Below are 25,967 nucleotides of genomic sequence, written 5' to 3'. Positions count from 1 at the left end.
GCGTAAGTTACTACTGCCCGGAGGCAGTAGTAACTTTTAAGATAAAGGTAGGGAGGGAGTTTAGATAGGGCCGGGGGGGTGGGTTAGATAGGGGAAGGGAGGGGAAGGTGCCCTCCGAGTTCCCTCCGAGGCCGCTCCGATTTCGGAGCGGCCTCGGAGGGAACAGGCAGCGCGCGCAGGGCTCGGCGCGCGCAAGGTGCACCCCCTTGCGCGCGCTGACCCCGGATCTTATAAAATCCCGCGTACTTTTGTTCGCATCTGGTGCGCGTACAAAAGTATACGCGCGCATAGATTTGTATAATCTACCCCTTAGAGTGTTAGATGAACAGATATCACCAGTTTACTGTTTTCATACCATGGAAGAATTTTCAACCTTCAATCCTCATGCTGTCACCAAAAACATACAGTGGTACTGCTAATATACTGTTAATATGTACAGTATAATCTTGTTTATTCTTCTTGTTATTCAGAAATTTGGGCTTCTTGGATTAAAAAAATAATAATAATAATAATGTAACTCAACAATGCATTTTCTTTTTAATTTCAGGGACCACATGGACTTCCAGGTCCTAAGGTAAATAAATGGGGATGTATTTTCTTTCAGAAAACAGGCTCTGCTTTTTAATGCTGTGTTCTGTGATTTCCTTAATGATCCATGCCTTTATGTATTTTTTTTTTTTTGCCTTCCCTTTATTTTTTGTTAAATGTTTCTTGAATTCATTCTTAAACTGTTAAGCGCTAACTGAAACAAAACATAAGTATATGTGTATTTCTTGCTGTGACTTGGGTTTTGCCATTACTGTTGCATAATTCCAGTGGCTTTCATGCCTAACAAGGAGGCTGATGTTCTAGTGGGTGCAAAATTTTGCAAAGGCCGCTTCGCATGAATGTTTAAAAAGCAAACACTGCACATTATTTGCGACAGCACATACTATTTGCCCTTTTAGTGTGCAAAACTTAGCTATTTGTGATCCAAATAGCTAACTTTCACACACAGTTTAGTGCGTGCGAGATTTTAAATTTATAATTAACGAGTGACTGCAATGCATAATTTTATAAACAGCTCATTCATCATCTGTGAATACATAGTGAACCTACATATGAAAATAGCTTTGCAAACACACAGTTGCAGTTTTTGCAAAATGTTTGGTAGATAAAACAATGTCACTATTTTTCAACCGGGCTTACTTGCCTCTGAGTCCTATTAGAAAATAGTATGCACTAATGCCCAAATGTATAAACCCGGCGCACATAAAATTGGGGGGGTTATGCGCGGGCCGGGCCTTGCGCGTGCCGCATGCATTTTACAAAGGGCCTGGCCACGCGCTGGGCCTAAAGAAAGGGGCTGGCCAGGGGCATGGTCTGGGCAGGGAGGGGGTGGGCTGGGACAGCGCGCGCAAGCAGCCAGCCGGCGCGTGGAGATTGCTTCTGCTCTGGAGGAGAGGTAAGTAGTAAAAAAAAAAAAAAAAATAGGGGATAGCTAGTGATAGTTATGGGGTCGGGGAGGAGAGGGGAAGAGAGAGGGAAGGACAGGGTTAGGGTTAGGAAAGTTCCCTCCCAGTCCGGAGTGGATTGGGAGGGACCTGGGAAAGGCCTTCCTGCGTCGCTGCGCATATTTTTATAACACCCCCCCCCCCCATTGTGCGTGGGTATTGTATATTATAACATGCGTGTAGCGACTCGCGCATGTTATAAAATCGGTGCATACGTGTGCACGTGCCGGGAACAGCGCGCGGGAGCCTTTTATAATCGGCCCCTGAATCATAAATAGCTCATGCAATATTTTTTCCTGTTAGTACGTCGCCTTATGGTCACGTGGAAAAATATATTAGTTAACGAATGATGCTTTCAAAAATCGTTGAATTCAATCTCAAGCTACACAAAGTAACACTTTAGATCCATTTAGGCATAACGCTTTATATTCAGTTACAAACATTCCACTATTAATTTAACTACTATAAGACTCTTGCAGGCTGCATGTGCTGTAAGTAATACTGTGCCGCAGCAGAGAAGGAGCCCAGGGACCGTAGTACGCAGCAGGGTCAATAGTAGGCATTTACCGTGCAGGCATCTCGGATTAGGATTACAGCTCTTCTTCCCAACACATATAGAAATGTGTTCATTTTTATATTTTTGGGCCTGTGCATTAAAACTCACACTGAAAAGGTTTTTGCTTGTAAAGTTATCTGTGCCTCGATTCCCTCCTTCCCCCACTAGGTGCCACCCCTTGCCTACCCCTCCCAAGGATGCCAAAAAGAAAGGGGGAAGGAGGGTGCGATAGTCACCCCCTGCTCTGCTGCTGCTCAGATCCAGATTGACCTTTACACATCATTTTCCACTTATTTCATTTCCTACAAATGTTATGTTGAAATAAGCATCAGCAAGCACGCTGTAAGGGATACCTTTTTATCGGACTAGCTGTTTACCACTTTCAGGCAATAGTTCCATACAGCTTCATGGACAAAGATGTGTTACTTGAAAACTGTGCAAGCAAACTGACTAGCAGGGATTTCTTTTTTTTCTTTTTTTTACCCTACTTTCATCCAAAATTTAAAGCTGCCCCTATATGCAAAGGAATTGTCAGAGTGTTACAAAGCCTTCATTGGTTCAGATTTGGATTAGGTGAATAGGGACTTTGAAAGATATCCTATGGTTTTGACTAAGATTGAATGTAAAATCTGAGTCATGAACTGAATACGGCCTCTTCTTAGGGGCCGATACAATACAGTGCGCTTAGCCAAGCGCATTGTATAATAGAGATGTGAATCGGAACCGGAATCGGTTCTGATTCCGGTTCCGATTCACATCGTGAATTTTTTTTCGTGCGGCCCGATCGGGTTTTTTTTTATTGGCTGTGCCCGAGCCGATAAACAAAAAACCCACCCCAACCCTTTAAAACAGCTCCCTTAGCTTCCCCCAACCTCCCGACCCCCCCAAAACGTTTGAAAATTACCTGGGGGTCCCGGGCGCGATCTCCCGCTCTCGGGCCATTGGCTGCCACTAATAAAAATGGCGCCGATGGCACTTTGCCCTTTCCATGTAACAGGGTCTCCGTGCCATTGGCCGGCCCGTGTCACATGGTAGGAGCACTGGATGGCCCGTGCCATTTTTAAAGCGCTGATTGTAACTGTGCTGTTCGTATGTATGACTGTGCATGTAAAAATGCCCCCCAAAACCCAACTCACCCCCAAACCCCACCCTGAGTTCATAATGCCCCCTTTTAACAGTGGTATAAAAAGTTCAGATAAGTGAGCCTCCTCAAAGGCGCTCTCTCTTCCTCTCTCCTATCCCTTCCCGAACGCAATTCACGATAAAAACATTTTCAGCAGATAACACACAGCTAACGCAGGCAGAACACACAGGAAAAAGGTGTAGTTATTTCCAGCATTAAAACATGCATTGCTGTTTTATCGCACACCATGCTAACTGAACCTCATTTCCGTTTACTCCACCCAAATTTCTCCCATTTGAATACAAATGAAAAATTTGCATACACAATTTGCGATGTATTTATCGCATGCGTTACGGCGTTATCGGGGGTATTAGGGCCCTAATGCATTTTGATCAATGACCCTCTAAGTGACTTAATACTAGAGCCTGTATTACTGAGTGAAACAGATCATGAGGTAACAAAAATCTCAATGGTCTAACCATTTAAGTTTATAAAAAGCCATAAGAACATGTCATACTGGGCTAGACCAAAGGTCCTTCAAGCCCAGCATCCTGTTTCCAACAGTGGCCAATCCAGGCTGGCAAATACCCCAAAACTAAGTCTATCCCATGCTACTGATGCTAGTAATAGCAGTGGCTATTTTCTAAGTCAACTTAATTAATAGCAGGTAATGGACTTCTCCTCCAAGAACTTATCCAAACCTTTTTTAAACCCAGCTACACTAACTGCACTAACCATATTCCCTGGCAACAAATTCCAGAATTTAATTGTGCATCAGTGAAAAAGAACTTTATCCGATTAGTTTTAAATGTGCTACATGCTAACTTCATGGAGTACCCCCTACTGAAAGAGTAAATAACCGATTCACTTTTACCCGTTCTAGACCTCTCATGATTTTAAATACCTCTATCATATCCCCCCTCCGCTGTCTCTTCTCCAAGCTGAACAGTCCTAACTTCTTTAGTCTTTTCTCATAGGGGAGCTGTTCCATCCCCTTTATCATTTTGGTCACCCTTCTCTGTACCTTCTCCATTGCAACTATATCTTTTTTGAGATGCGATGACCAGAACTGTACACAGTATTCAAGGTGCGGTCTCACATGGAGTGATACAAAGGCATTATGATATTTTCCGTTTTATTCACCATTCCCTTTCTAATAATTCCCAACATTCTGTTTGCTTTTTTGACTGCTGCAGCACACTGAACCGACAATTTCAATGTGTTATCCACTATGACACCTAGATCTCTTTCTTGGGTTGTAGCACCTAATATGGAACCCAACATTGTGTAATTATAGCATGGGTTATTTTTTCCTATATTCATCAACTTGCACTTATCCACATTAAATTTCATCTGCCATTTGGATGCCCAATTTTCTCGTCTCACAAGGTCTTTCTACAATTTATCACAATCTGCTTGTGATTTAACTACTCTGAACAATTTTTATCATCTGCAAATTTGATTACTTCACTCGTCGTATTTCTTTCCAGATCATTTATATATTGAAAAGTAAGGGTCCCAATACAGATCCCTGAGGCATTCCACTGTCCACTCCCTTCCACTGAGAAAATTGTCCATTTAATCCTACTCTCTGTTTCCTGTCTTTTAACGTTTGTAATGCACTTTTGATACATGATGAATTTGCTGCTTCATAGTCAACTGAGAGTCCAAAAAGACTCCTAGATTTTTTCACTTCGGTTTGTATGGGAATAGGTAATCCATCAACCAATAATACTTTTGCTGAGACCCCATTTTCAAAACGCTTTCCCACCCGCTGGGGATAGTAAACTGTTTGGACCCTGACCAAACAGGCAGAATTAAAACGCCAGGTATCAACATCATTAAACCACCTGTACAATTTGGCATTAATTGGCGCCCTTTGCTGTCAGTGTCAGCAGAGAGACCAAGGATTGCACTGAATTATTCTCTCCACTTTACAGGGACTCCCTCAAGTTCAGGCTTGAGACACATTATCAAGGTGAGGAGGGAGAGATGAGAGCCCGAGATGAGGTTGGGGGCTGGGGGGGGGGGGCTGAGAAGCTTGTACTGTCACTGGCCATTCAATACCATTTCAGTGGATAAATGGCAACTTTCATGAGCCCTAAATTCACTTCAAAAGTCTGTCCTTCTGTATCCTAGACCAGTTCTGCTTACCTGCCCTGTCAGGTGATGGCACTCTGACATGAGCCTGCCACAGGAGTTTCTCTCCTTCCCTATCTAACAATCAAACCTTTTACTACAACATCTCCTTGTTTTAATGGGAGAATTTGTCAAATTCAAAGTTTAGGTTTTCTTCTTTTTTGTTGTTGCTGTTTTTATTTTAAAAACGTGAAAATAAACCTGTGACAATTCAGCCAGACATTCTCTCAGAATTGCTATCATTGCAATGGTCTTTACAACACCCAAATGAAGTGGGAGCATGGGCATTTCTCCCGTCGGCCGCAGTTTTGTATTATCACAGTCAGTGCGATTGCAGGATGCTGCTGCTTTAGGAAAGAAAAAGAAAAACGTAGCAGGACTGCAAACCTGATTCAGGCAAAAATAGCCTGTCCCAGCTCCACCTTTCATCTTCCCGGTGGAGGATAACCCATGCATCATTGGGGACACTTAGAGGTAAATTTTAAGAGCCGCACGCTGTTGCACATGTGCGCGCATTTGCCAGCGCATGCACTGGGGCGTGGCGAATTTATAACAAATGTGCATATGTGCACACGTTATGAAATTGGCTATACATGCGTATATGTGCACAGACTGCACACGATTATATATTTTCGCATGCATATGTGCGGAAATGGGGGGAAATTTAGTAGCTACGCACAAGGACACAATAGCCGTTCTTCCCTGTTTACCCCAGTAAAGGTGGGGACTTCCTAATCCACCTAGTTATCTTGCCTCCCTTTTACCCTGTTACCCTTGACCCTTAAAACACCACTGATTAGCGTATTTGTTTTTGTTTCTGACTTACACGCCGTCCATAGCAGAAGTAAAGTTATGCGGTAGGGGACACTGGTGCTCGCTTGTGCACGTAACTACTTACGCGCTGAATTCATGCTACAGACCCGGCCTGCCTATGTCCCACCCATTCCCTGCCCAGACCATGACTGCGCTCCATCCCTATTTGGAAAAAAGATTTATATGCGTGTAACTGCAGGCCTTTTAAAATCTGCACGGCGCGTGCGGGTCCGAGTCACGAGCATATCTCCCGGTTTTGGTGAGTACAAGGCTTTTAAAATCGAACAGTCACTTTGCAGTATTTTCTTTTAGTCTGGGCAACCATTTGCCTGGTATGATAGTCTTAGCCTCCTGTGGTCATGTCATAAAAGTTATTTCTGAAGGCCAGTCTTCTGCCACTTTCCCACTTAAAGACGAGAGCAAAGGGACATTTGGTAATTCAAAAAAAAAATGATGCAAGGAGCGAGTTACTCTCTTTAAATACCACTTTTCAGGTCAGTAAAGCAGGAGCCTAAGATGGTAACTTTCGAACGTGCTTGCGGGTGCTCATGGACACCCCTATGTTGGAGCACACCCAGTAAGTGGCTATTTTATAACATAAGCGCACAGTCGCATGCTTGTTATAAAATAGCCCAGGCACACGTATGTGTGTGCCTAATATTAAACTTCTGTGTGCTCAGCCATGCAAAGTCGGGTTTGAGCCACGTAAGTGAGAGAATTTTACAACCGGTATGCGTCCACTCCATGATCAGTTTCACCAGTTCATTCACCAATTCACCCAGGCTACAGCCACCCAGTCTACAACACCCCCCCCCCCCCCCAGTTTATTAGCCTGCACTCCCCCCAGTTAACTCAGACACCTCAAACACTTCAGCGATGCCTGGAAAATCTTTTTTTTTTTTTTAAGAGTTACACCTCCTCCATAGCAGAAGTAAAGTTACACAGCACTGGGCCTGGGCGCACGCTGAAATGAGTAGGTACTTGTGCGCTCATCTCTTAGCCCCGCCTTGGAATGCCCATGCCCTGCCCACACCACACCCACATTCCACCCCTAGTTTTCCCCAGTGTGAGATTTTCATGCGTCGGGTCTTGTGTGCTTTTAAATTTGGGTGGCCCCGTGCATGTCCTTCATGCACGCATGCACATCTCCCGATTTTGGCATGTGCCGGCCTTTTAAAATTCACCTTTAAGTATGGTATTATTCCAGCACCACATACTCTTGTCAGTCTTTTACTGACCACATTTTATGTGTTTAAAGATTTAAGGTGAATTTGTACAAAGCAAAGCAAGACTATTGATAAAAAGACCATGATTAAGTATCAAGCATGATTTCGTATTTATTTTTATCCTACCTGTGCTTACACCCAGAAGAAAATCCTGGTATTGGATCAATAGAGACCTCCACCCCATTCTACTTCTCTCATCTTCCTCTGGCGTATGGGTGGACAACTCCAGTACTCAAGTCCCACACGCCGGGTTTTCAGGGTTTCTATGCTGAATATGCATGAGATGCATTTGCATTCACTGCCTCCACTGCATGCAAATGCATTTCATGCCTATTTTTTTTTTTATGCATATCCTGAAAACCTGACCAGCTTACAGCACTCAAGGACTGGAGTTGCCTACCTCTGATCTGGCACTTCCCCCCTCTGATACATTTACTTGATGCTGTAGACTGAGCAGACAGGGATTGATGCATCAACCACGCATGAAGCTCAGAACAGCAAAGCAAAGTGAGAACATGGCAGCTTCTTTCAGCTGCCAACCACCTTATTTACTGGGGTCTGATTATAGGTAGGATTAAAACAATGTATTCAGTCACATCCTCATTCTTGGGTCTTGAAGCCAGTAAATGCTCCACCAGTGCTTTTATCAAAGGACTTGGTTTGTTCTCAGGCTCTGCTGCTATTCCAATATTCTAGCATTGTATAACATGGCTTTTCGTGAAAAAATAGAGGGCTTATGTTGTTGCACACCGTGATCACCATTTGAGTGGGATATTTCTTTATTGTGCATTGCCAGGTGTGGGAATGGGCAGAATGTGATTAAATCAAAGAGAAAAGGTAACTGGGAATTATTTTAAACTGTTACAACCTGGCAAAACTTACAAATGAGAAGTGAAATTTAATATTAGAATATGGGTTTGCTCTACTAACGGTTTATGATGTTTAATGTTACCTCAAGTTTTAGATGTTATACCTTCAGCCACCAAAGCAAAACATTGTCAGATGTTGTAAAAAAAAACTTTGAAATGTGATTTGTCTCCTTGAAACGGGTAACCTATGGTGCCATATTAAACTGGAATTTGCAGCAGTTATTGTGACTGACTCTCTTCTGTCCCAACTTAAACAGCCATTGTAGCATAAAAATGGATATTTACTTTCACATCTAGGGTGAACCAGGGTTAAATGGTCTTAAAGGACTGAAGGGTGAATCGGGTCACAAGGGAGACAGAGGACCCCTTGGTCTTCCAGTAAGTAAAGAAACCAGTTGCATTTCAGTGCAATCCATGCACATCTCTTTCCTTTCTTGTCTAATTAGCATCTTTAGGGGTTGGTTTTTGTTTTTTTTTCCATGGATGGCATTTCATTTCCGAGGGAACACTCCTGGAGCAGAGCATCAGTCCTTCCCATTTCCCCAGAATAGAAGGGCATTGTTAGCCATGGGCACACAGAGTTCCTGCCCAAATCTCAAACAGCTGCTCTGCTTGCTTCTCAGCAGGGAACAGAAGGGGAGCAAAGCAATTGCTTTCTTCTCTGCAGTGTCTGCTCAGTCTCATTCCCTCCTTCTGGGAACAGGAGAAGCTGAGGTGAGTCTGGAGCAGACACTGCAGGCAGCACGTGGAGAGAAACAGGGGCAGAGGGGCTGGGCAAGGCAGCAGAAAAATTTATATTCTGTTCTGCTGTTTCCTGTGCTGCAGTCTTATTCCCATCCCCCTGATGCTCTTGTTTCAACTGGAGGGCTGGAGCTGGGCCAGGATTCAGCCGAGGGCATGGCGGCATTCTAGAGCACAAGCAGAGAGCTGGAAGTGATTGAAGGGGGAGAGGAAGGAGTAAAATACTGAAAGAGGATAAGGTGAAGAGGGGATGAATTCTGGTCATGTGAGAGGAGGGTAGAGGGAGAAGAGAAGGAGGGTGGGTGACTGCCGAGGAGAGCACAAGAAGGGAAGGTGAATGCTGTATCCTTCCCTTTACCTGAAATCAGCAATGAAAACTTGGGTTGTCTGCGGTAATGAGAGAACCAGAATTTGGGGGTGCATTAAAATAATGTGAAAGGAGGAGATGTTTGTGGGGGAGTGCAGGGACACAGTGCATGAGGAGAGGATGCAAAAGAGCTGGTAGTAATGTCGTGGAAGAGAGCCTGAGGAGGAGGGTCTATGTGGAAAAAAAAGCCAGATGTGTTGTGGGGGTGAAAAGAACCTGAGATGGGGTGTGTGTGAGAGCCAGAGGTAGCGATGGAATAGGGAGGAGAGAAAGAGGTGTGATGTGGTGGGGGGAGGTGAGAGAGAGCCAAAGCTGTGATGGGAGTGGAGGAGGTGAGAGAGAGACAAATCCAGAGTTTGAGAAGAGGGTTAGAGAGAGAGAGAGAGGGATGATGGGAGGGGGGGAAGGAGTAGTGCCATAAGGGGTGATAAGGGTGCGTGTGTGATCAAGATCCAAAAAGGATATTGGGGGGAGGAAAGAGTATGCATGGCTATGAGAGGGATGAGAGTGAATGAGAGAGAAGGTATAATTAGCAGTAAGGGACTCCGAGTGGGGATAATGGTGGGAATGGGGCAATTTGAGCAATTGTAAATAAAATGAAATGTTTGAGAGAGGGTGAGCAGGTCAATGTGGGGATGATGGGTAATGGTGTGAAATTTGGGGGGGGGGTGCCTGTTGGGGCAGAAAGGAGACAGCAGAGAATTGATGGGATGGAGGATCAGAGGAGCAATGGAAGGAAGAGTTGGAGAAGTGAAGTATTGGGACAGGGAGAACTGGAGCATGAGAGATGAAGGATAGCAGTGGGGAGAAGGAGAAATGAGCTCCAGGTGTAAGAAGACAGAGTGAAGTGTGATCCTGATATAAAGGAGAGATTTAGAGCAGAAAAGAAAGAAATGAGGAAAAGACAACTGTCAAGGAAGGGAGGAAATGATGAAGACAGGAGTGAGAGAAAAAAGTAAAATGTAAAGGACAGCCTGGAAAAGGATTTGGGAGAAGACGAGGAAATCAGGAAAAAGAGACAGAGACCAGTGCAAAAAAAAATTTACTTTCAGCCTAATGACTGGAATATGTAACATAGTGGATTCCAGAGTAAACTGGATTGCCTGCAGGCTTTGGTGACTTTTATTGGATCAAATACTATCCAAAAATGTTATACATGAGCCTTCAAAATCACATAGGTCACATGTGAATAATATGTCTAATGTGATATCTGAAGAAGGGTCCTCTGAGTTTAAAAGCTCATGTACAATATTTTTGGATAATATGTATGCTAACCCAGTAAAAGCTTTTAGAATCTGCCTAGAATCCCATGAGTGGAATGTAATTTTCAGTGTTACATTATTGTATGTTCTATGTAAAATTTATTTTTTATTATATGGAGAAAGGCGGTGGAGGGCTAAATAATTTTGTGAAAACAAGAAATGCCTCACCAAGTGGAGCAGAACTGGTGAGAGCACCATGAGAAAAAAGTGGCAGCACATCGCCGATTGTGTAAGAATCAGCCAGCACAGTGTATCCCTTTGAATTTTTTCAGTGCTTTTGGTGCCAATGTTTTAAAATTGCCCCCATAAGGCCAGCAGGATCTCAGCAACAGAGTACTTCTTGGGGTGGAGGATCGATCGTGATTCTTGAATTTAATTATCAAAATCTCAGGGGAAGACTGTATGGGCCCGATTTCCATGGGCCAATGCTCCAAGATTTTTAGTATATAGCAGCGCCTCTGCCAAGCCACCTCTCATTATAGCATGTACCTCGCACTGTCACCTTCCATTTGTTCCATGTTGTCTGTGTTAGCATGGTCGAGATTATACCATGAGAATATTAATCATGTCATTGGCTTAGTGTTATGTGTTATGTTTTTTAAATGCATTTTTTCATTTAATGAATCTGCTTCTTCATGGTGTTTCCTTGGGTACTTGTTTTATTCAATTATATAGTCACAGTAATCCATATATTATTGCATGTTAAACTGTAGATGTAAAGAAAGTTGGAAAAATTATGTGGGGTATTTTTTTTTTTTGGCGGGGGGAGGGATTGGATGTTATTGATCGTTGTGATTCAAGATTCAGTGGGGAGTCAATGTTATTATATAGGATGCTATGCCAGATGTTTTAGTTTTAGATACTGCTTCTCCCCCAGATAATAATACTGAATTGAATAAAATGATGCATTGTTTCCTTAAAAATAGAGAAATCTGCTTCTGTACCTTCGGGACTTAAAGCAGAATTCATTCAGAATGCCATGTGGTGTGTGCACGTAATTAATCAGCATCGGTTTTACTTGCTAGTGTCAGATCACAGTGATCTACTTACTCCAGAAAAGTGGTGCTGTCTAATTAGGAGTTGATTTGTGAAGGTGCGGTACCATATTAACATGAAAAACACGTTATTTACTGCAGGTTCCATTTTCATTAATGTGATCTATTAAAAATTAATGGGGTTCGTATGCAGGAGCTGTGCAGCTTGGAAAGTTAGTCGGATACACTTATTGAGTGTATCCAACTAATTTCAGGATAGCTCTGTGGCCCAACCAGTGTTAGCCAGATAAGTTGTCCAACTAACTCTGAATATTGGAGTTAGCCATATAACTTACCCAGCTAACTCAACTCCTCCCGTTACACCCATTCCCCGCCCCTGACATATCCGGCTAAATACTTAGCTAGATAAGCAGCTTATCTGGCAAAGTGGAGCCTGCTGGCCCTAGTTGAATATTCAGCAGTAACACTTAGCCGGATAAGTAGGGCTTAGCCGACTAAGTAGTGTTTTGAATAGTGGGCTCATAAATAATATTTTTTTTTATTTATTCACTAATAATGCATGTTTTCACGTTAACTGCAAAAATCAAATTTCACATGATGTAATACACAATAAAATTTGTTATGAAATGACCATTCTAAACATGCTGGTGGACTGCATTTGAATTTTCAATGACTTCTGTCACAACAGGCATGTGGAGTTTAATCACTGGTCAAACGGAGCAATGTATTATCTTAAGCAGGATACCTTAAAGATATTTTTAGAAATTTGAAAATTATAATGCAGTCCACCAGCGTGTTTATGATGGTCATTTCATAACAAATTTTATTGTGTATTACACCAAGTGAAATTTGATTTTTGCAGTTGGTATTTACTTTATTCACGAGTGTGTTTTCATGTTAAAATAATACCACACCGTCATGACTCAGCTCTAAGTGATCTAGGTGCAACTAACCCAGAGGCCATGTGCTCCACCCCTACCAGTGTATTCAGCTGGACAGTGAACATCTTTAAAATGGCAAATGCCCATGGTTCAGGTTTGGAGCTTCAGTCAAAATTCACACTCAGTCAGTATTTTTTGGTGATGACGTCAAGGCGGAATCTATTATATTGAGCTATCAAAATGGATCCTCTTGTCTGCCAGCTTCTAAAATTAGAAGAATGAATGAATGAATTAAAAATTGAATGTTTTTAAGCATACTAAATGTTTTAAATACTAAATGAAATCATTTTGAACAAACATAATCTCTAGAAATGTTTTTTGTTTTGTGAAATTGTACAAGTCTTTTTATTGTTGTTGCTTATTTGTGTATGTGCATTACACTGGAAGAAAACAAAAAAAAAAAAACCCACAAGAAAAACAAAAAAAGAAGCTTCTAGAACAGTGGTTCCCAACCTGAGGTCTGTGGGCCCCTAGGTATTTGTGAGGTCATCACAGAGGGTCTGCCAAAAAGGATGCAAGCAGTTATAACTGGGGGGGGGGGGGGGGGGAGAGCATGCTGCTGTTAAGTGTGACTAGCTGAGCTTCTGCTGCAGGCCAGGGGAGTGAGAGCAGGAACCACTGTTCCCCCGAAAATTTCAACTCGTATTGCTCCAGGTCGGGAAAAGGAGCAAAAGAGAAGGGCCAGCCGCAGCCCATTAGGAGCCTCGAGACCTCACTGCCACACGTCTGGCAGAGGTGGGGGCCATCGCAGCCCTCAAGAGCCATGCACCGCACTGCTGTACATCAGGAGGATTGCGGCTTTGAAAACCTTCGGCCGCCATTGCTGCAAACTGAGGAAAGCAGGGGTGGGGGTGGGGTGGGGGGGGGGGGGGGGGGGGGAAGGCAGGGTGATCACAGCAGTGAGGAGCACTGCCTGCCACTGCCACGTGCTAGCCTGAGAGAGAAGAGCTGCACCAAAAACAAGTGAAAGAACAAGAGGCAGAAAGGAGGAAAGCAGACTGGGGTTGACAGTATGAGGGGGAAAGGTTGAGGGCAAAATGAATGGAAGGTAGAAAAGGAAGGCGAGAGGAAGTCATGATTGACCTGGTTAAGAGGAGTGAGAATTAAGGTTGCCACTTTACTCCATGTGATAAGGAACAGGCTAATCCAGTCCTAGTTTTACCCGATCACATGCAGAGACTTGTAGTTAAGATTTTCCCATTGATTTCTATAATAAATCCATACATGTATTGGAGTGATGCCAGGGTGGGATTGGCCTATTCTTTAGGACACGGAGCCAGGTGGCAACCTTAACTCTCACTCCTCTTAACCAGGTCAATCATGAACTCCTCTCGCCTTCCTTTTCCTTCTAAGATTTTCCCATTGATTTCTATAATAAATCCCGCGACTAGGGGGAAGGAAGGAGAGGACCCCAAGATTCATGCTGGACCAGAGGTAGGGGAGAGACAACTGTCAGGGATCAAGAGGGAAGGAGGGACAGAGGACCATCGTGGTCCAGGAGGGAAAAAGACAAAGATGACTGCCAAGGATCAAGGAGGAGAGAGGAAGAGGTGTGGATATTTCATTATACACAAAAGTTATTTATGGGGGGAGGGGGGACACACAGATATAACAGTCTTATAAGCCTTCTTCCCTTTGAAAAGCAGACTAAAAGGGAGTCGGTTTTCAGGGAGGGTAATTTTCAAAACTTTTTACATGGGTAAACACCTGTTTTTTCCTCTTAAAAAGATCCTTTGAAAACTGCCATTCCCCGTCACGGAGGGTAAAATTGCCAGCGCTGTGAACAGCATGCCTACTCTTCCCTGCAGGAAAAAAAAGGGAGGAAGGTTAGATTGGGGGAGGGAAAGCACATGTGGGAGTTTAATTTTGCACTTTGCACCTGCTCCAAAGTAGTTCAAACTACACAGCTACAAAAGTGCCCACTCCCCTGCCCCCCTCCCCGGCCCGAGTTTTTCACAAGGATACCCTCCAGGCAGTTTCTCTTTGAAAATCAGCTCGTAGGCCCGCGGGTACCAGTGCTGACCTCCTGCCAGGCCGCACCATTTTGCAGGCCTGAAACCTTTCAGAACTGAAGCACGTTGCTTCCTCTTCCCCACTGCAGCTGGCGTGGAAGGTGGAGGCTGCTGCTGGCCCCGACCTGCAATTACAAGAGCAATTCTTAAACAGCTTTGCAAATTTCTCTCCCTCTGTATTCAGTTTAGATCAGTAAGCTTTATTTAATGTTAAGTTTTACACATTATGAATGATTCTAGTTAACATTACTTATTTTCTTATGGCATATAATTGCATTCATAAACTAAACAGAAGCATAGGGAGGGTCCACAAAACGTTTATAGGCTACAAAGGGGGTCCACGCTCCCAGAAAGGTTGGAGGACCCCCCCCCCCCACCGGCTCCAGAGCCTCCTGCCACCGTCGGATTTATTCATATTGAGGCAAGGTGCTGAGGATGTTTCATATAAATCCAGCAGGGGTCACCAAAGCTCTAAGAATTTGGCATTTGGTTGCTTTGGCGACCAAGTGTTATGTGTGAACATGTGCTCTTCATCTCTAGCATAGCATTTGACTGGAATGATCTAAACCAAAGAGAATTCGTTACCATAACCAGAGACTTTGGATATCATTCGGAGTCCACAGTTTGTCTGGCCTGCCTAACCATTTTCCCAGATCATGCTCATAAAATTAATACAGAATTCAAATGCTATGTTGACAGTTTATTGTACAGCTGATTTATTTAGATCAGTCTGAATGTGTTTTATTGAAGTCCTTGCATAATTCCATGCGTTTGTTTGTTTGTTTTTTTAAATTAACAAACTGTAGCCATGAGGTACTCATTCCAGCCCCGTGTAACAGCCTGTGCTCTGTTGTTTGAAGCAAGTTACGTGTATTCATCAGCATCTCTTACTAATTTCACGTTCTTGTCATTCGTGTCGTACTCATCATCCATACTTCCACCTAATCAAACAGGGAGCGTCTGGCTTAGACGGAAAGCCAGGACCCCGGGTGAGTCCCTTGTCTTCCTGTGTCATTGCTTTGCTGCTGAATCTCTGTGCTTTTTCACGAAACCCAGATTTGCCTAATTATTTTAACAAGGCATTTGCAAGGAGTGGGTCAGACGTTCAGATGCTCCCCACAGTGTTGTTGCCGGATTGGAAGTGGTGGGCAGACGGGTTATTGAAGGTTGGCCATGGCATGTTGGACACTTGACTGTCCCTCTTGCCCTTTCAAAGTACTTGCGGCCAAAAGCACCCTGGGCAGTAGCATTCGAGCGTTCGATTTGAATCGATCTATTGTGGGATCCTTTGTTTAAGCCATGTCACTGTATAGAGCGTACTTCTCTTGTTCAGCGTTTTCACTCATCCTCTGCGCTGGTCTTGTAATATGGCTGCGGCAATGCTATGATACTCCTGACAAACCGACCTGCTGGCTGAATGGGCATGTCTATCTGCCTTCCTTACTTTTTTTCCCTCACAGTTTTCCATCTGATTTCTTCTCTGCGGCACTGTTCAATGCTTGTATTCTGAATTTTGGGCTTAGGAGGTATGAATCACTGTGGATTCAACTGAGCACTTGTAGCACTGATAGGTTGAGTTTTCCATGCATAGACTGATCCTATTACCTAATGAAAACCATCTTTGCAGATCTGATAGCTTAGGTGGTTGGAAAATGGGAACCCCTCCCCTCCCCTCAACCTCTCGGGGATGCTGTAGCAATTATTCTGAAGCAATATTCACAATGCACCTGAGATGTAAATAGAGGAAAGAAAAACTGTGTACATTGTGGAGCTCTAAAATGCTCTTGATGAAAAGCGCTAGGATGCACTGAAAGAAAGACATTTGATAGCCTCCTCTAGCCCATTACTCTTCACTGTATGCTCTCACTTGTTACCTGCACAATCTCTTTCAGAAATTGCCTCCCCTTTCATGGCATTTCTACTTGCAGATTTCTTTCTCATGAATTTCACCCGCTCTACTTGCTGCTGAGCTGGCCTGAAGTAATGAAGCAAAAATGAACAATTATTTTATGCTGAAGATGTTTGCTGGGCTGTAGTATATATGTTGGCTGAACGTGTTAAAATAAATCAAAGCTGATGACGATTATTTTTAAAATGGTTGTCTCCTTTTCAGGGTACTGATGGCCCAGTTGGCCCACATGGCCCTGCAGGTCCCAAGGGAGACAGAGTAAGTATTTAAAAGCACATGAAGTAACTATGCAAATGTGAGAAGGTGGGGTTTGGTGCTCATGTTGAGAGCTGAAAGTCTGGGTTGTCTGAATTTCAGTTCCCACAAAGACAATAATACTTTTGTGCCAAGTCGCTTTACTTTTCAGTGCATCTGTTATTCAGCTGCAAATGAGTAATTATCTTCATCGTCATCATCATCATTATTGTAATAATAAAACCAATGTTCCTTATCCCCACATATCTTTAAAAACTGTAATACAGTGTCTTTTCATTGGAAAACAAATACTTTCATGAAGGGCTAGATTATCTTTGATAGCAGCCGGGGCCTTTCCATGCATATTCTATCATATCTCCCATGATGTACTTATGAAGTTAATATATTCAGTCCCACCCCATCACAGGAAAATTGACCACATTTCACCTATTCTCAAAAATCTCCATTGGCTTCCGATCCACTATAGAATCATGTACAAAACCATTAACATCATTTACAAAACTATCAACCAACACACGCAACTCGACCTACAAATACCACTTAAAAAATTCACCTCCGCCAGGCCTATCAGGGAACACTACAAAGAGTCACTCCAAATTCCAAAGGCCAAAACCTACCAACATAAATCCTTGAGTCTCAGAGCCTTCTCATCAGCAGGTCCAGCTCTCTGGAACTTGATCCCACCTGATTTGAGACAAGAGCCATGCTCTTTAACATTTAGGAAAAGACTAAAAACTTGGCTTTTCAAAAAAGCATTTCCAAGCCTTGAATAAAACCTCCTCTCACTAGCAGTAACTCGTATGCAATAATGGAATGTAATCACGAATCAACCAACCTCAAACCCTCTCTCACTAATTCCTGCTGAATATTTATCATACTATTACCATTCACAACTGTGTCATATTTATTCATTTGATTACCTATGTACCGTTTCATAGTCTTATTTTTTCACTTGCTATTCTAATGTATCAATAGGCTGAAATGTAAATATTGTGCTGTTCAATTTCTCCCCTTCCATCCCAAGTTTATTTTCCTTGTTTTTTGTAACTTTCCCTCTCCCTTTTTCTGATTCACTGTATTTAAAGTTCAAGGTTCTTATTGAAAATATTGTTTTTTACGTTACATTATGCTTTACACTCCTTGTTATTTGTAACCGGGTTGATGTGATGCCTAACATGAAACTCGGTATAACAAAAAACAATAAATAAAATAAATAAATAAATAACAACTTCAAATCCTCTTTCTCTCTCCTCTTTCCACTCTACTCCACCCCACCTCATTTCTGGGTCATCTCTCCTCTGCCACCACTCCCATATCCAGCAGAAGGTGAGCAGCACTGCCTTGCTCCAGCGGGCAGTTCCAATCATGGTTTTAACCTTGCAGTGCACTGTATATCTCAGGGCATTCTGCCTACCAGTTCACACAGTGACTGGTGCTGCATGCCAGAGAAGTTATTGGTGTAAAGTCCAACTCCCTCCTGCTGACAAGGGAGAGAGGATGAGGAGCAGGGATCCCGCTGTTTGGGGGAAGAATAATGACCAGAAATTGTACATTATTGTTATTGTTATTTTTTGAACTTCATATAACACCTTTCTAAAAATAATAAAAAGTAGTTAACAAAAATGTTACATAAATAAAGCACTAAATATCAATAATTACAATTCAATCTAATAATAAAACAACAATAAGAAATCTGCATTTCTGCATAGACTCCCTTCTCCTGCAGCCAACCCATCTGGCAGGAATTTCCCACTTTGATGCAGGAGAACATGAGATAGAGCCCCAATGTGGAAAACTACTGACAAATGTAGGAGATTTGGCTGGTCTGGACCACAGGGCCCCCTATAGCTCAGGGTCCAGGCTGCAATGTTGCGATATTGCTTGCAGGAAGCGCCTCGATGTCGCCGACTCCCAATGCCAGTGGATGTCACGTCCACCTTTCTTGCGTGGCCCGAATCGCCGCTTTCCCCCAACACCATCGCTGTGAGCTGCAGCAGGGAAAGATGCTCCTGACACGGTCAAATGCTGCAGTCACTTTCTTGCGCGCCACTGCCACAACCTGTGATCTTCATTGCGGCGGTGAGCCGCCACCGATGCTGCCCGACACTGACCTAGTCTTCACGGCCTGAGGGCTGCCGACTTCCATCCTTGCTCCTGACAACATTCTCCTTAGGTGTGCATGCGCACTATAAAAAGGGCCCACAACGGGAAATGCCGCAGCACCTTCCAATGATGTCATCTCCAGCCAACCCTATAAAAGGGCTCTTCTGAATGCTTCCTGTTGCCTTCGCAAGATTACCGGTCCTTCAAGGTCTCCTGTTTCTTGTAGTCTACTGTTCCTGGTCTCCTGGTTCCTGCATCCAAGTCTTCAGTCCAAATCTTCAGAGTCTTGTCCAAGTCTTCACCGCTGGTTCAAGTCTTCGGAGTCTCTTCTGAGTTCATGAGTCTGAGTTCCAAGTCCGAATTCTGAGTTCCTGAATCCGAGTCTGAGTTCCAAGTTCCTGAATCTGAGTTCCCAGTCCAAGTCTGAGTTTCTGAGTCAGAGTTGCAAGTCTAAGTTCTGAGATTTGAATTCCTGAGTCCAAGTCGGAGTTCCAAGTTCCTGAGTCAGAGTTCCCAGTCGGAATTCCTGAGTCTGAGCTCTGAGTTCTGTGTTCCTGAGTCTTGTCCCTGGTCTCTGGAGTTCTTATTCCAGCATCCACCATTTTCAAGCCCTGAGCCCTCGTCTTGTTCCATATAGCCATGTTCCTGTCTCAAGCCTTGTGTCTGTCTTCAAGCCATGTTTCAGTTTCAAGCCATGCTTTAGTTTTCAAGCCATGTTTCAGCCTGCATCATGTTCAAGCCTTAAGCCTTCATCTTGTCCAAGTCTTCTGCATCTTGTCCATGTCTCCAGAGTCATCTTCAGAGTCATCTTCAGAGTCCTCAGCCTCCATCTATCCTGACGCATGATCCGCTTCCAAGCCACAGACTGAAAGAGCTGGTTCTCAGTTCCTGGTGCGTGTTGGATGTTCAAGTGTTCCTTTTCTAAGTCAAGAGTGTTCCTGTTTCAGCCAGCCCGTGCCCAGATGCACTCGCCTGCCAGCAGCGTGGATCACAGCAAGCCCCAGGATTGTGTTGGCTGCATCGCGGCACAGGGGCTCATGCTCTCGAGCTTCCATCCATGCTCACAACTTACAGTCCCTAAAGCCCCAGAGAATATGGCCCTGCTTTCATGACATAAATTTAAAATATTGAAACCTTTAAAACATTTAGAACCATGCTACAAACCCAGGTTTTAGGGCATCTTGATTATTGATTAGTGTACTGCAGCTGCCCACTGCCCATTGGGGTTAACAAAGTGGGACCACAAACTCCAGTCCCATGAGAGTTGCACTGGCTTTCTGTCAAATGGAGGTCTACATTTAAATTGCTGATATTGCTGCATAAGCTATTGAATGCTGAATATTTTTGTTTGAGAAATAAAATCCAGTGGTACACCCCACCATGTTCATTACGATCATTTAGAACAAGGCTTCTGCAGGTGCCTCCTCCATGAGTTTATAAGCATGAGCAGACAAGGTATCCTGCATTTTCATTTTTAGCCCCCATATTGTGGAATTCATTACCAGTGCATCTCAGGGAGGAGAATGACCTAAAGATCTTCAGGAAGCAGATTGAGACCATATTTTTCAAAGAAGCTTTTGAGTGATGGCTTTAGGTGTTTATTGTCTGTCTTGATTTAATTTGTTATAGTTATTAGTTGCTTTTAACTGTGTGACTTTTGTGATTGTTTATTTGTGATCTGCACTGGACGAAACCTTTTTGGAAGTTACAGAAGATTGTTAAATAAATAAATAAATAGATTGTGCGGCCGCCCCTTAAGTAGTTTGTGTAGTTCTGGTCGCCCCATCTAAAAATAAAAGAGAAAGTGTAGCCAGGAAAGGCACAGAGAAGGGCAACAAAAATGATAAAAGGGATGGAATGGCTCCTTTCTGAAGAATGGCTTAACAGATTAAGGCTCTTCAGCGTGCAGAAGAGGCAACTAAGAGGGGATATGACAGAGGTTTATAAAATCATAAGGGGGCAGAACAGGTAAATAGGGAACGGTTATTTACCTGTTCCGATAGTACTAAGACTAGGGAACAGTCCATGATTTAAAGCAGGAAATTTTAAACAAATGTAGGAAAATATTTTTTCACTCACTACAAAATGATTTGTGGAATTTGTTGCCTGAGCATATGATCAAGGCATCTAAGCTTAGCAGGGTTTAAAAAGGGTTTGGACAAGTTTCCTGGAGGAAATGTCCATAAGCCATTATTACCAGCCAGGCAGACTTGGGAAAGCCACACCTTATTCCTGAGAGTGAGCAACAAGGAACAGATCTGGGTTCTCGGGACCAGGATGGGCTACTTTTGGTGATAGAATGTTGGGCTCGATGGAGCTTTGATTGGTCTCAGTATGGCTCATCTTTTGTTCTTATGCTTACACTCAGGGAGGGTAATTTTCAAAGAACGGAAAGCCTACAAGTATTTTATTAACTGAAGACTTTCCATTCATTTTCAAACCAAATGTCCGCTTCATGTTTTAGTTTTGAAATTAGTCATCGGTACATGCACAAAGTCGCTCACAAAACTTACACCTGCTAATGGCAGGGCGTAACTTGTGCGAGTGGATTTCGGTGCATAATTTTGAAGATCAAAAGTGTGCGCGTAAATCCAGACTGCACCCTAACTCCATGCCTAGAATGCCTCTTTTTTGCACCCGTAAATATATGCAGAATCTTGAATCTCACCCATACTTTATGTGCACAAAAGACCAACAGCCATCTGCATGCGTAAACTAACAAGCCATCTGCATGCGTAAAACCTACATGGCTTCAAAAATCAGTTGTGTGGAGAAGACATGGAGTGTGAAGACCATTCTTACGTTGGACAGTGTTTCTTATTGCTTTTTTCCTGGATTATCACGTGGGTGGTACCAGAGGCAGCTGAATTACAGGCATTTGCTCTGTTTTCAAGCTTACCTGATACATTACTGTGTCATCTTGTAGTGAAAAGTAATCTGTGTACCCTGAAACTGACCAAAAGTAAAATCCACTGACACCAGAGTAATGATTGTAGGATGGCAGAGGAGGAACTGGGAGATGCAGCTGCTGTGTACTGTGCAAGGCGTTGCTGCTGACACTGTCATTGACACTGCTACAGTCCTTACTGTTCCTGCATTTGAGCAGATGGTCCCAGACAGAGTCCATGGCTCCTCCTCAACTAAGAACACCACCCCATGATGTGGCTCGGTAGTTTTGGGACTGGTAATCTGCATCTAGGGATAGATTTTTCATAGCATTTGTTTCAGTCCAAGCTCTTTTATAAAAGCTGTCCCCATCCTTGCTGCCTGCCCTCTGCATGTGATTTATCTATATTGATCATGTAGACATAGGAGGGTAATTTTCAAAGCTATTTCCACAGGTAAAACAGTGCTTTACTTGCAAAAATGGCCTTTTATAAAACTGTCTGCCCCATAAGTAGGTAAACCTACACGCCAATAGCCTGCATGTGCATGTTTATCGAAAGAGGTAGATTTTAAAAGCTTTGCTTGCACAAAAACAGCCCCATACACATGTATGTGGGCCATGCGCAAGCCGCACAAATTTTAAGAAGCCGGGAAGTACGCACGTCAAGAATAAGGAGGCAGAAAAGGTGCCTAGGGGGAGAGAGAGAGAGAGCGGTGTTATATTGGTATGCGTAAGCTACAAGAGTCTGTAGACCCTTATAATACCCCCCCCCCAAACCCATCCTGAGTTGAAACTGCCCCTCTTATAGTGGGAGATATATAAAGTGTCAGATTGTCTTTCTCTCGCTCTCTCTCCTCCCCCCCCCCCCCCCCCCCCCCCCAGACATGGAGACTTGTGCGTGTAAAGACCGCACACATACACGCAGCAGGGATATTTTAAATGATACATGTGCACTTGCACGCACAGTATAAAATTAAGCAGGCTTTTGCACATGCACTCCTTTTAAAATATACCTGATAGTGAGCAGAACAGGGCCAGCGGGTGGGCTAGGCCATAAGCGGGAGGGTCAGAGGAGAGGCAGAAGAGGACAGCGTTTTTAAATGCAGAGATGCAGCTCGAAGGTTTGTGGTCGTAGTATTCATGGTAGGTGTTCGAGACGCTCTTTACATAAAACAAGGTGGCCTTTTATTTTCGGTTTGTTGTGAGCACATTGTACATTGAGAGAGAGAGATTTAATAGTAAACAACCAGCGAGACGCAGTAACATCATTGGCTAGGGCACCAACACACCCTAGCACCGGCCCTGGAGCAGAGGTGTTCCCGGAGAGAGGTTTGCACAGCCACATACTATTGCATTGTGAAATGAATGCGGGTACGTTTTTTCGCCAAAAAATCTGCACACAGATTGTAGCTGATGTAATTGTATAGGGGGAGTTTTGGTGGGATAATTTCTAAAAGGGAAACTATGCACCTAATTACCTTCAAGTTTATGCAGGCTGTTACAAAATTACGCCCAAAACTATTGCAGAGAGAAAGGGGAGTAAATGCATTAGGATAAAAGGAAGGAAAATCTCTATTTCTTTCCAATTATCCGTCCTTTTTCTTCCCTCCTAACTCACCTCTCCTTAAATAAACTCTCCTCAAAATGCTTTTCTAATCTGGCCCTGTTTGCAGTTCCTCCTCCCTCTTTCAGTTTATGCCAGGAATTTCTGCTAGCTCAGAGTCAGAGGATATCTTTGCTGACCCGACTTGATCTGCGCTGGCACATAACGGAGGTTGCAACAGGCTGCCCCTGTCCCAAGATTATATATATATATATATATATATATATATATATATATATATATATATATATATATATATATATTCATTATTTACACATTTAAACTATTGCACTTTGCAGTCTCATGACTGATGTACTGCACGTCTGTTGACATAAGTTTGCTGAGCTCACTTTTAAAACCTAGCAAATAAGGCAGATCATGGATAAGATGATCCCTGAACATAATCAGAGAAGTGACTAGGCATTATACAGAACTAACTGTAGCCCGCCAAGATGTAATAAAGACTGATATTTGGCCTCATGATTTTTATGCCACCATATTCATTAATGGCAGTTACTTCAATTTTTTATGTATAACTATAGGACATTGTATTCCATATACTTAGAATACTATACCACGTGGATTAACTTGGTTTTGCTCTTGCTTTCTCTCTCATGCTGGGGCCAGGGGAGATGATCCCATGGTTCCATTCCCTTTTCTCCTTTATTCTCAAACACCCCCCTACCCCCATAGTCCCCCCTCTCCTCCACATCCTGTACCGCTTTCACAGATTCAGATTATTTCATTGGCGTGACAATTTTACATGCATTCCCAAAGCAATACATATAATCAATGTTTAGGCCTCACTCACCTTACTCAGCTCCTCGCCCATCTCCGTTTAACCTCCATTACCTGGGCTCAAGTTTAGGCCGCAATGCAAGAACAGGAGCTCAACACAGTGCTGACTGTCCCATGGCTGATCTGCTTGCTTTTTTTTTTTTTTTTAGACTGTACAGGGAAGCTCATGAAGGGAGGAGCTGCTGTAGGAACAGTCTATGCTGCCTTACTGCTGCTCTGGTTGGCTAGTAACAGCCACATCATCAGTTGAGCCCATCGCCACCAAAAGTCCTGCTTCATGTTGGTAGGATGGCAGAACATGCTCTGCCAGCTGTTCCAGGACTGGCACTCCAGCCACATCTTTGATTTTTGTCTCCTGTTTTCCAGGACTAGAGGAGAGCGTCATTATGGCTAATCTTACTACTAGTGCTGACACTGAGTATGGTGGTCATTTTTACCATACCAGCTGCAACTAATGCAGCTGGTATGGTAAAAGACCTTTCTTTCTTCTTTCACTTAGTAAATGCTATAGTTTTGCCTAAAAATGCACATTTTTGGGGAACAACTATAGTATTTAATCTTTTGAAAGATGCTGAACCTTGTGTCTATGGCAACAGGAAGTGCCAGAGATCTTGTTCTGTATTCTTTTCTGCCTCCTTATTCTTTTTTCAACAGAGAGTAGGGTCAGGATGGGGATCCCTAAACCAGAGAATACCTTTTCCTGTAACATTTGTACGTATACCTTGGCCAAACTCGAGGAAACCAATTTTGAGTGGGGCTTGTATAACATTTCCAAGGTTATCCTTCCCTACCTTTTCTTAACCAATTAAGGGTTCCCAAAGTGTCCATGGTTCCTCCTTAGTCTTGGCATTCTTTATATATTGTCATCATGCAAAGTAGAGCCAATGAAGTCCCTGGTAGGTATATTTCCAGTTAATCACTCAATTTCCCCTTTGTATTTAAGAGAATATCATCCTGTATAAGGATCAATGGCTCATACAAATCACAAGAAGTATCTGAGTGCCAGTCCTCTCTCTTCACAATTTTGTAGAACTGTTTGGTACCCTCAAAGGCCAACTCTTCCTTTTCCACTCGGATAAATTCTGGACTTCCCCAAGGAAAGGCCTCTAGCAAGGATTCTTTTTCATAGTTTGTTGACTCTGTGTTAAGGTGGGCCTACAGAGTCTCAAAATCCAGGAAATCACATCCCAGGAAATCTTGATATAAGGGCCACTGGAGTGTTCCTACTTTAAGGCTGGCCTGTTCAGCCAGTGTCCCCAGTGACATCCGTGTGGCATGAAGGAGGTGCAGGTCTCCATAAGTGTATGCTACAGTCACTGGAGGTTCATAATCAATGTAGACTCGCTTAACTAGCTCCTTCCAAATGAAAGGTTTTACACTCCCAGAATCAAGTAGAGTATGAGCATGGAACCCATCCAGCTCAATGAGGACCACAAACGCACCAAGGCCAGGGTGAGAAGTATTCACAAAGCTACAACCATGGGGTATCATCAGGTTGGCACCCAGAGCTTCTTCTTCAGTCTCGGGCCCTTCTTTGGCAAAGTGGCCTCTCTCTCTCTGCAGTGAAAGCATGTCTGTGTGTCTAAGTCCTGTGGCTCTTTCACTTGGTTTTCTGACTTCTCAGTGTGTACATTTTCCTTTCTTTCTTATATATCATTCACAATAATCCTCTTCATGGTCTGTCTTTCTATGTCCATCATTGTTCTCTTTGACCTCCACATTGTAGAGTTCGCCACACTGGTGTAATTTACCAGTACATTGGTAAGGGAATCTTCCTTAGTGTGAAGATGTTCATCAGAGTTAGATGTTCATCAGAGTTAGACCTCATAGGGAGTTGGTCCTTTCTGGCACACTGCTTGATAGCCAGCTGAGATT

At 43.3% G+C, this 25,967-nt stretch overlaps 1 protein-coding gene across 2 annotated transcripts in view; it reads left to right on the top strand.

The window, feature by feature from the left end:
* COL25A1 (collagen type XXV alpha 1 chain) overlaps nucleotides 1–25,967 on the top strand; it is a 971,115-nt gene that overhangs the window by 910,197 nt on the left and 34,951 nt on the right. For both annotated transcript variants that reach the window (XM_029596536.1, XM_029596528.1), the window contains exons 29-32: nucleotides 548–574; nucleotides 8,517–8,597; nucleotides 15,491–15,526; nucleotides 16,651–16,704. In XM_029596536.1, coding sequence (XP_029452396.1) covers nucleotides 548–574; nucleotides 8,517–8,597; nucleotides 15,491–15,526; nucleotides 16,651–16,704 — 198 coding nt within the window. The remainder of the gene's footprint in view (nucleotides 1–547; nucleotides 575–8,516; nucleotides 8,598–15,490; nucleotides 15,527–16,650; nucleotides 16,705–25,967) is intronic.

Source organism: Rhinatrema bivittatum, chromosome 1 (assembly GCF_901001135.1).
Source record: "Rhinatrema bivittatum chromosome 1, aRhiBiv1.1, whole genome shotgun sequence".
In the NCBI taxonomy this organism is placed as follows: domain Eukaryota; kingdom Metazoa; phylum Chordata; class Amphibia; order Gymnophiona; family Rhinatrematidae; genus Rhinatrema; species Rhinatrema bivittatum.
The sequence above is the reverse complement of the archived record's forward strand: the minus strand, read 5'-3'. Positions and strand labels throughout refer to the sequence as shown.